The sequence below is a fragment of the Salvelinus fontinalis genome, chromosome 14 (assembly GCF_029448725.1).
Source record: "Salvelinus fontinalis isolate EN_2023a chromosome 14, ASM2944872v1, whole genome shotgun sequence".
Taxonomy (NCBI): Eukaryota; Metazoa; Chordata; class Actinopteri; order Salmoniformes; family Salmonidae; genus Salvelinus; species Salvelinus fontinalis.
The window spans coordinates 31,886,215-31,898,074 of NC_074678.1; the positions used below are offsets into that span (position 1 = coordinate 31,886,215).

At 45.8% G+C, this 11,860-nt stretch overlaps 1 protein-coding gene across 1 annotated transcript in view; it reads left to right on the forward strand.

Moving 5' to 3' along the window:
* Window positions 1-11,481, forward strand: part of trabd2b (TraB domain containing 2B) — an 84,677-nt gene extending 73,196 nt beyond the window's left edge. The window contains exons 5-7 of the mRNA XM_055861355.1: window positions 8,099-8,195; window positions 10,086-10,346; window positions 10,558-11,481. Of these exons, the coding sequence (XP_055717330.1) occupies window positions 8,099-8,195; window positions 10,086-10,346; window positions 10,558-10,795 (596 nt within the window). The 3' untranslated portion in view covers window positions 10,796-11,481. The remainder of the gene's footprint in view (window positions 1-8,098; window positions 8,196-10,085; window positions 10,347-10,557) is intronic.
* Window positions 11,482-11,860: the final 379 nt, after the last annotated feature.

Here is an 11,860-nt window from a genome sequence, read left to right on the forward strand (position 1 = left end):
TTGTTTATTAATGTATACAGTAATGCAATACATACTAATATTTGTATTTTAGACAAGTTGCTTTTGTCTGTTATACAAGTTTGTGACTTTGTGTGTACACTGTGCATGTGTGTGTGTCTATGTACGTGTGTGTAATAGGTTATTGTTCAGTTTTGGACACATGTGTTTTGCAGTTGCATGTGAAGTGGTGGGTTAAAGCCATGGTTGTATTCTTGCACTCTAGATGTCGCCTGCTTTGTTACGACGCCTCCCCCTTTCTCTTTCTTCTCCCCTCTCTCTCTTTTTCCATCTGTCTCTGTCTGATTTCCTGTCTGCCTCCATCCCCCTTTATCACACAGACTCTATCTCTCTCTCCTCCATAACTCCATCTGCTCTGTCTCACTCTGTCTTTCCTTGTCTTCCCTCCTCCCAGTAGGAACGTTTTATGGAGCGAGAGAAGAGAAGACACCAGGGAAGGACGATTAGTGGTCTCCTTTGGATAGTTTAGTATTGTATTTGTACAGGTGTGGCATGGTGTGTGTTACTGTATCGGTGTGGGTGTGTATCATTTAACAGTGGTGCCTCTGTCTTAGTGCCCACCCTGTTGGGCTGACGTGTCCCTCTCTGCCTCCCCCTGCGTGAGACTGACGATGCACAGGCCCCGTCTCCCGTCGCTGAGCTGGGACTGTGGCGGGGAGACAGCCTTTTTTGGCTCTCATACATCTTTTACTCACACGTACACACACACGTACACACACACATATACACACAGACACACACACATACACACAGACACACAGAGACAGACACACATACACACACACAGTAGACAGGCAGATACACACACACAGGTGCTCATATAAGGTCCGTCTGATATTAGATTCACTACAAGTCAGAGCTGAAGAGGTGCAATATTAAAACATGTTTTCATCAGTCATCTCCCCATTAGCAGAAGACCCAGTGTGGAGCCCCATCACTTTTCTGTCTCCTCTCCTTACAGTCTCTATACAGCACAAGGCAGATTCATGACAACCTGTCACAAACGTAGTATTGACATTCTTACATATTTTTCAGTCCTGAGTCCTGACCCATAGCATTCTACATACAGTATGTATGACACAATCCCCTGTTATCATTATACCTACTAATAATTAATCTGGTGTAAGGTTAGGGGTTGGGCCCATAGTGCCAGTCCCTCTTTCTGTCAGGCCTGTATCCTCTCTCAGTCCCTCTTCCTGTCAGGCCTGTATCCTCTCTCAGTCCCTCTCTCTATCAGGCCTGTATCCTCTCTCAGTCCCTCTTTCTGTCAGGCCTGTATCCTCTCTCAGTCCCTCTCTCTGTCAGGCCTGTATCCTCTCTCAGTCCCTCTCTCTGTCAGGCCTGTAGCCTCTCAGTCCCTCTCTCTGGCAGGCCTGTGTCCTCTCTCAGCCCCTCTCTCTGTCAGGCCCATAACTTATATCCTTCTCTCTGGCAGGCCTGTAGCCTCTCTCAGCCCCTCATTCTGTCAGGCCTGTAGCCTCAGTTCCTCTCTCTGTCAGGCCTGTATCCTCTCTCAGTCCCTCTCTCTGTCAGGCCTGTATCCTCTCTCAGTCCCTCTCTCTGTCAGGCCTGTATCCTCTCTCAGTCCCTCTCTCTGTCAGGCCTGTATCCTCTCTCAGTCCCTCACTCTGTCAGGCCTGTATCCTCTCTCAGTCCCTCACTCTGTCAGGCCTGTATCCTCTCTCAGTCCCTCCCTCTGTAAGGCCCGTAGCCTCTGTCCCTCTCTCTGGCAGTCCTGTAGCCTCTTACAGCCCCTCTCTCTGTCCCTCTCAGGCCCTGACGTGTTAGCTTAGCATTAGCCTGTGTGCTGGTGTTGATCCCAGGCAGCTCTAATTAGATCTGTAGGGCTCATTAGTCTGCTGGTAGATTACATGCTTCATTAGCCTCTGGAACAGCTCATTCAGCACTAATGGCTGCTACGCCACATTGCACTGACACTTGTAGACTCACTCCATCTCCATAACTCTCCTCTAGCTAATACAAACACACACATTCTCTTTGTCACACACACCGGCACACATTGCATGTATTGCACGGACATACAAATGCATGCAGACACACAATGTCGATTACACTTGCAATTTTTTACACAATTTGTCTAAAGTCTGTCATTAATTACTATGTATCAGCTGATCTGAGAGCTAAAAATGTATCTAACATGTAGCAGAGGGACTTGTTGCAATAAAGAGGGGATGAGGGGGTGAAGGGTGGAGGAGAGGAAATGACATAATGAAAGTTGGAGCAGGAATGAGATGAGAGCGATAAAGAGACCTTTGAGTGGGGGTCTATGAGGATGCCATGGCTTCCATCACATTCATGCACAGCATAGTTACCGTCAGCATGTGTGTGTGTGTGTCTGTCTGTATGTCTGTCTGTGTGTCTGTGTGTAAGAAAGGAGCCTTTCTCCAGACGCCTGCCAGCTGCCCTCCCCCTCCCCTCCTGTCCTAGCAGAGAAGGAGTTAAGACCTCAGCTGTCAGCAACAAAAACAAACTGAGGGGGCAATTTTCACTAAATGTTTTAACCCCACCACAGGCCCAGCCCAGCAAATCCCTGTCTCCCCCTCCTCCCGATCCTTACCTCCTTACCTCCCTCTTTCATCTCTCTTCTTCCGCAGTCTCTCTCGCTCCTTCCCTCCTCCCTCTCTCTCTCTGTCTCTGTCTGCCAGGGGAGGTTCACACACAGCAGTGTAGCAGCAGTGACTGTAGCCTGTGGGGTCTGGCAAACACAGAGTGAGAGCATACAGACTGTCTAAATATGTAATGCCAGCAGGAAACACTTTAAATGTTCCTACAGATAATCACTAGCCCCTACAGTGGTCCTGACATAACCCATGTGGTGCAGAACCAAGGATGTCATGGTCAGGCTGTGTGTCTCTGAGTATGCAGTATAAAAGGGGTTGACCTACAGGGGGTAAATAAGTATAAATGGCTTTTTTTGACTTGATACATTAGGGGACCTGGACCGAGACACGTCCGTTCACAAACATTGGTCATCACACCATTCAGAGGGTCTCACCCACTCCACGGGGAGTAGTCAAGATGTGATGTGTGTTGTCTTAAATAAACAGTTGTAGAAGGGTGCTATTACCCAAGGAATCATTCACTGTTATACATATAAAAATGGCCAATGGTGTCTTGATGCATTAGGGGACCAGATCTGGGACACGACCATTCCCAGTCATCGGTCATCACACCCCACTGGTGGAAGCACTTATTGGGCTGCATGCATAGGAAATGAAATCATTATGAAAAGGAGGAGGGGAGGAGAAAGGGATGAGGAGGGGTAAGGAGGGGAAACACTCCTGATTCCCATTAATCCCACTACTAAAACAGAGCCTGAGAGCTTCAGGGGGGAATTTCCTGATTCCTTCCTTTAGATTGACACGTCAAGCAAGAGCTGCTCTGTTCAACAGCATGGTTCAGCTAGTTCAGATGTGATACGACTAGAATTCCTCTCCCCCGGTTTGTTGACTGGAAGGCTGGGAGGTGATTTATAGATGAGCTGGTACTGTAGAAGTATACATGTACACCCAGGGTTACAGTGCAGGGATGCTGGAGTTATTAAAGCTTTGTTACATTACTCATTCTCACATTGTGGAAGGGGCTGATAGTACTCTGGCAGTGAGTCAGACAGGGACTTCCCCGAGCATTTATACAGAGGCAGGAACACACTCACACGCATGCACGTGCCCACACACAAGATTACATGCATACACACGCATACCCACATATACACACACACTTGCACGTTGTGAACGCGCGCACACATACATCAGATAGCACTCATATTTCCAATTAGGGTAGAGGAATGCATCCTTATTTTCCTTGGCCAACTTTTTTTCTTTGAGTCCAGATTTGTTGGGTTTGTTTCCATTCCATCACCACCCCTTTGTCTCTCTCCTCATCCCTCTCTTCTCTTGTCCTCTCCCTTTTTTTCATGGTCTGTTGTTCCACAGCCTGTGAAGCAACAGCTTGTGTTTGTTTGCAGCATAGTAACAGTGGCCAGCATGTGTTCTGTGTGTTCGTGTGTAGAGGTCTACGCCATCGTCCCCCTCCTCCACCTCAGGTGTCCACCAGCCAGCCTGCCTGCCCATGCTCTGAGAGCATGGATCCCTCTCTTCTTCTTACGCTGGTACAGCCTCCCTCTTCCACTTGCCTGTCCCTATCCACATCACTCTCTACAGTAGAGGGATTATCCCTATGTCCACTCACCATTCAGCGTCGCTTGACTATATTGACAGGGTGCAGGGATGGGTATAGGGAGGAGTGGAGCAAGGACAGGCTGAGGGAGGAATGAGGTGCTGACACGGCTGGAGTTAGGCCCACAAAGCCCTCAGCCTGGGTGGCAACCAGACACACGCTACTATAGAGGAGAGAGGGATGGGGCGAGAAAGAGGCTGAATATGTGGCTATTGAATGTGTGTGTTTGTGTGTGTTGCAGGTGTGTTTGAATGTTTGTTTGTGTGTGTGGGTTTTTTGGGTGTGGTTGAGGGATTGAGTGCGTTTTTACATATAAAATTTGGAACCCTCGTTCGGTTTCCTGGAGCATAACATAAATGTTATTCTACAAACTATGTTTTGCTTTTACAAGACCTGTAAATAACTGTTTCAGGGTAGGATTTGAGAGATGCACATTCTACATAACGTTAGCAACATTCTACATAACGTTAGCAACATTCTACATAACGTTAGAAGCATTCGACATAACGTTAGCAACATTCTACATAACGTTAGCAACATTCTACATAACGTTAGCAACATTCTACATAACGCTAGCAACATTCTACATAACGCTACAAACATTCTACATAACGTTAGAAACATTCTACATAACGTTACAAACATTCTACATAACATTAGAAACATTCTACATAACGTTAGCAACATTCTACATAACGTTAGCAACATTCTACATAACGTTAGCAACATTCTACATAACGTTAGCAACATTCTACATAACGTTACAAACATTCTACATAACGTTAGAAACATTCTACATAACGTTACAAACATTCTACATAACGTTAGCAACATTCTACATAACGTTAGCAACATTCTACATAACGTTAGCAACATTCCACATAACGTTAGCAACATTCTACATAACGTTAGCAACATTCTACATAACGTTAGCAACATTCTACATAACGTTAGAAACATTCTACATAACGTTAGCAACATTCTACATAACGTTAGAAACATTCTACATAACGTTAGCAACATTCTACATAACGTTAGAAACATTCTACATAACGTTAGCAACATTCTACATAACGTTACAAACATTCTACATAACATTGGAAACATTCTACATAACGTTAGCAACATTCTACATAACGTTAGAAACATTCTACATAACGTTAGCAACATTCTACATAACGTTAGAAACATTCTACATAACGTTAGAAACATTCTACATAACGTTAGAAACATTCTACATAACGTTAGCAACATTCTACATAATGTTACAAACATTCTACATAACGTTAGAAACATTCTACATAACGTTAGCAACATTCTACATAACGTTAGCAACATTCTACATAACGTTGGAAACATTCTACATAACGTTACAAACATTCTACATAACGTTGGAAACATTCTACATAACGTTAGCAACATTCTACATAACGTTAGAAACATTCTACATAACGTTAGCAACATTCTACATAACGTTAGCAACATTCTACATAACGTTGGAAACATTCTACATAACGTTAGCAACATTCTACATAACGTTAGCAACATTCTACATAACGTTAGCAACATTCTACATAACGTTAGCAAGCTAGCTAGTTTACAACGTCACAATACCTGGTACTCTTTTCCTGGATTTTGGAACCGTTTCTCACACAGGTCCAGGATTCGTTTCAGCCTGGGTTCGTTTGCGTTTCACACATGCTTTATAGCGTGGATCAGGGTACCTAAAGCTCCAGGATCATACAGGGGATACGTGAAAGCACCCTGACAAATCAAGAAAGAGAGAAGAATGCAAGATATCAGAAATGCATTTTCTCGATCCTCTAATGGTCTCTAGAGTCCGACACATTCCCTCTGAGAGAGACAGACCAGACAGAGAGGAGGGTACACTTGGCCCCCTGTAGCAGGTGTGTGTTGCTGGCTACAGTCCTTAACTTTGTGGCTGTCTGGTGGCCAGGAAGAGAGATGACCACACACACACACACACACACACACACACACACACACACACACACACACACACACGCACACACACACACACACACACACTTCTAATTCATCCCACACATACCCCGGACCAGACTAAATGACTTCCTCTGCCTGTGGTAACCATACGCCTCAGTAAGAACTCTGTTAAGACTGTTTATGTATGACATCAAACAGAGACAAAATAAACAAGACACATCAGACAGCTTGACCTCACAGGAGGAATAGACAGGGCTTTTTTTCACTGACCACAAAAGTGCTTCATAGCTGAAATTAATAAAATATCTGCTTTACACAGACATGGGGGTCATTGAAGCTGTCTGCGTCCATTCTGGGAGCAGCCTTCAGCTGTGGAGGGGACAGGAGAGTACAGGAGAGAGGAGGAGAGGAGTAGAAAGGCAGAGTGGAGGGGGGTAGGAGTAATGGTGGCTATTCAGCAGCCTGATGATCTGGGTGTAGAAGTTATTGGCCAGTCTGTTAGTTTTAGCCATGATGCTCCTGTACTGCCCGCGTCTGACTGATGGAAACGGGGAGAACAGGCCGTGGCTCGGGTGGCTGAGGTCCCTGATGATCTTCTTGGCCTTCCTGCGACACCCCCCCACCTCCCTCCTCTCTCCTCTCTCCCCTCTGGAGGGGCCTGGTGTGGGGGAGGGAGAGTGCTGTAATCTGGCCGTCTGATCTGGCCGACACTCTGCGGTAGCCTCTCCTCTCTCATCATGCCAATCCCAACGCAGCCTTTGAACTCCGCCGCCAAGAAAGTGTAGTACCGCTTTTTTCTCCCTCAGGAATGATCAGAAAAAGCATAATAATAAAATAGAGGGTCTGAAAAAATCTGGCGAGCTAGGGAGCTTGAAGATTGTCAGCGTGCTGTTAATAAGCTGGAGGAGCGTGCGGAGGGGGTGATGTCAGAGAGCATTAGGTCTTATTGCTGGGTTGAGTGACACCTGGGATTATCATCTGTAGAGAGGAATAAAACAGCTTTCATCAGAGTGGGGCTGGGGCATGTCTGTTTGATGTCAGAGTGAAGGAATCACACACACACACACACACACACACACACACACACACACACACACACACACACACACACACACACACACACACACACACACACACACACACACACACACACACACACACACACACACACACACACACACACACACACACACACACACGTACACATGCACACAGGGGGTTTGGGGAAGGAGGCCAGGAGTGCACTACAATATGGGGTCATTAGGAACAAGTGTAGTGAATGATCAAGGGCCAGTATGTGTTAGGAACTAAGGATGGTATCACTGCCACCATAACAGGCTCTGCCCTGTCTCTTCAGACCTCTGATTCAGACTAGAGACTATCATGTCTCTTCAGACTAGAGACTATCATGTCTCTTCAGACTAGAGACTATCATGTCTCTTCAGACCTCTGATTCAGACTAGAGACTATCATGTCTCTTCAGACCTCTGATTCAGACTAGAGACTATCATGTCTCTTCAGACTAGAGACTATCATGTCTCTTCAGACTAGAGACTATTATGTCTCTTCAGACCTCTGATTCAGACTAGAGACTATCATGTCTCTTCAGACTAGAGACTATCATGTCTCTTCAGACTAGAGACTATCATGTCTCTTCAGACCTCTGATTCAGACTAGAGACTATCATGTCTCTTCAGACTAGAGACTATCATGTCTCTTCAGACTAGAGACTATCATGTCTCTTCAGACTAGAGACTATCATGTCTTTTCAGACCTCTGATTCAGACTAGAGACTATCATGTAACCATCTGTCATCATTACTAAAGAGAAGAGATTTTCTGGACGACATTGCCTGATCAGGAAAAACTCTGCGCCCTATCTGAGATGTGAACTGACCTGTTGTGTTTCCTGTTAGGTCACTTCCTGGGGAACCACAGTGTGTTGGACATCCTGAGACAAGAGGGCTATGAGGTGGTGCACACACCATCACACTACCAGGAACCAATCCCAGAGTGAGTACAGAGACACACCCCGCCCACGCAGCAGGGCTACAACCCAAATACACACACACACAGACTACAGTATTGTTTACGCACTAACACAAACACACACATTGATACATGTGTGTATGGGCATTGAGCACTAATTCATATGAACCCTCTTACAAACACAGTCACAAGTTACCCCATAACTTTACAATCCCACATCAACTAGAGCAGAAACACATGACATGTACTAATTGACCCCCACAGATGTGCTAAATGTAGCACACATGTTTCAGTACATGTAGTACACCATAACAACCAGAGCTCAGCTAAGTAGGAATCCTTTGATTCCCCCAACCCTCACTCCCTCACCCCGCCAGCTGTGAGAGGTGGGCCAGCCCGCTCCTTGCTACCCCTTGGCATGGCTACCTCATAGAAAGGCCTCAACCATTTGCCTCCTGGAGAGGGGTGCTCCATCTCCTCACGCAAACCAGCCCCCAGTCTCCCGTGAACTCTCCCACCCCGAACAGGCAGGCAGCAGCAGGAGGACTTGGGGGGGGGGGGGGGGGGGGGGGGGGGGGTTGATCCAGGGGCCGAGCAGGTTGGGCCCATTAAAATAGCAGCGCTAATGGTTACAAGACTCACATGAAATAGGGTGAAAATGGAACAATTAGGAACAATAAGGGAAATCGCATAAAACAGACCTACGTTAAAACCTCCCATCCAGCCACTGCTTTTACAAACTCACTTCCCCACTGCAAATTCCAGCTGTAACCAAGCCGTTCCTTCCTGGCTCATACACAGAGCAGGCCCCAGCCGAGCTGAAGGCCACAGCAGTTCTGTTTCAAAAACTGACAAGTGGACTGATTGTGGTCGAAACACAAAAACACAAAACCCCTCAAAGCATGTTGTGCTCTCTGATATGAGGTGACACAACAACACAATACATCAGGAAGCTTGTCGGGTGTTTATCAAGTGTAAACCTCAAAACTGAGCCTCTGAACCCAGAGGCATCACGTGTTCTCTGCTCAATAGAGATATTATGACAGAAGGAAAAAGTGACTCAGTGTAGAGTGGCTATAGGAGCCAGCCACTGTAGTCAGTGTAACACTGGCAAACACAGAACTGAGCACTGTGTTGTCTGGACCTGGGGCCTCATTATGATGTCAAACCTCCAGGGTGTTTACTGATGGGAAAGCAATATGACCCTTCATATACATAGTAGGAAGAAGTTTCCCCTAGATGTTGAGGTATATGGGGTTTGGGGTTTTCTGATCCTTTATCTGTGCCTACAGGCAACTACCGGTAACCAGATAGGGAAGGACAGGTAAGGAATGGACTCCTTGTGGATTAGTGTAGGGCCGTGTTTCAATACTTTTGAAATCTATTCTAACTTCCTCCTTTCCTGCTCGCACATGATTGTGTTGATCAAAGCAATGTAATAGAACCCTTACTTTCACCTATCCGACCATTACATTAGTGACTACTTCAATGAAATTAATATGGTAAGGATGAATTTCTAAGGTATTGAGTTGTCAGGGTGGTTGGGGCAGATGTCACTCAGACAAGCCTCCACATGGGTTACAGATTCCTCCCTTGTGGCTTGTTTTGACACTTTGTAAACTTTTTACACGCACAGAGGGCATTGTGTTCCTGTTTGAAGTTCAAAGCCCTTTGGAACATATAGATAGACTAGAGAGCACCGTGATGGTCAGGTCACCTTAAACCACACACCATTACACATTCACACACAGCATACTAGGAGAAACTCCCTAAAATATCTGACATAATATGCTTAAACTGCTCACCAACATTGTTCAGTTATCTTTCATCTATTCTAGTGATGAGTGAACATACAGCCAGGTATATACCATAGTGCTATGATATTTAATAAGCATATAGTGTTCTGTTCCACAGAGAACCAACAGAGAACCCCAGCGATGGGGGCTCCGATGCGGGTACAACCTCTCCCTATGACTGGGTGACCAGCCCCTCAGACCTGGATGGTAGCCTGGATGGTTTGGAGGAGCTGGAGGATGAGGAGCTACCCCACATGCTGCTGCCAGATAGCCTGAGCCAGCTAGAGGAGTTTGGGAGACATAAGCGCCCCCGGAAGGCCCACCGCAGCCATGGCCGCCCACGCCTCTTCAGTGACCTGTGGGTTCGCATCGGTGACGGGTGAGAGAAGAAGAGAACAAATACACACACTGTCTCTAGGTCTTTAATGAAACCATTCAATGACAACAGAAAATTGCATAAAATGAAGAGTAGCAGACAGTGCCACTGCACACTCATAGGACATGATGGACACTCACACAGCAAGAGACCACAACAAGCTCTACCACAGTGCTCCTGTTAACCTGACTGATCTTGTTATCCTACCCTCCAGCACCACAACTCCTCAGCCTAATGTGAGGATAACCAATGGCTATGTGACGGTGGAGCCTCTCCTCACCCACCAGGAGCAGAGGAGGAGGACAGGCCTCTACCCTCCAGTGGAACCCCCCAGCCAGGCCTCACCCTCAGCGCTGCCCACCCCCAGCTCAGCCCAGTACACCATCGGCACCACCCACGCCCTCACCTGCCTACTAACGTTACTCACCTCGCACCTGCTGTTCACCTCCTGACCACATGGTGGAGCTCTCTCCACAGACAAAAACTCACACTGTCTCTATACCTGAGCACCGTTATGTGCCAAGAACCCTAGAACATACAAAGATCTACATATAATGATTCTGCAAATGGGAACTGAAGGTGGAAATGAACTGCTATGGGCATGGAACATACACAGAACATAGAACAGGTAGACGTGGATATGAGGGTAGAGAACAACAGACAGACACACCAAGGACTTCTGAGACAGAGCTGTCCGTCTTCAGGCTTCTGTGAAGGGAGCAGGATCAGTCTGTGAAAAGTTATTTAAGCTCACACTGTGGTGGAATAACTTTCACCCATGACAAATAGATAAACGGTCTCTATCAGAGAACTAATGGAAGATACTGTATATACGACATCCATATTATGAAGTTGTCAGTTGTAGAGGCCAAGTCTTAAAATCACAAGAAAGCAATATGATAAATAATAATAAATGTTATTATTATGAATAATATTGATATTAATGATGAGAAAAGACATACTAATCACTATAATAACAGCTATAACTCTGTAATAAGGTCTGATATCTTAAAGACATTGGACATTTTTGTAAATTGTGCATTTTGTTCATAAAGAAATATTGTATATTTATTATTTCTCGAAGAGTATATTTTCTTGCATTTGATGATTCCTGGAAAAATAAACTTTTGGAAATTCACTCAAGTTTCTTGGAGTTCCTATTTCTCTGGGCCTGCATTTCAATACTAATGCCAGTTAGTATTCCATTTCAAGCCCGGTGCGCTAATGTAAAGGTAAGCTTAGACCAGGGGTGTCAAACATACGGCCCGCGGGCCGGAACCGGCCCCCAAGGAGGTTCGATCAGGCCCGCAGGATAATTTGAAAGTGGAAAAAATGCATAAAAGACATGGAATTAATATTTTTAATTCGCTGCAATTCATGGATTATCCGCTAAGGGGCGCACTCTTTCCATCAGAGTAGAAGACAAGCCGCATCACTGAGACAGACTGAAACAGCAGACGGTATCAATGCGCCATCTGCTGCTTGTTACGACGTTGTTAATACCTTGGTCTCTACCT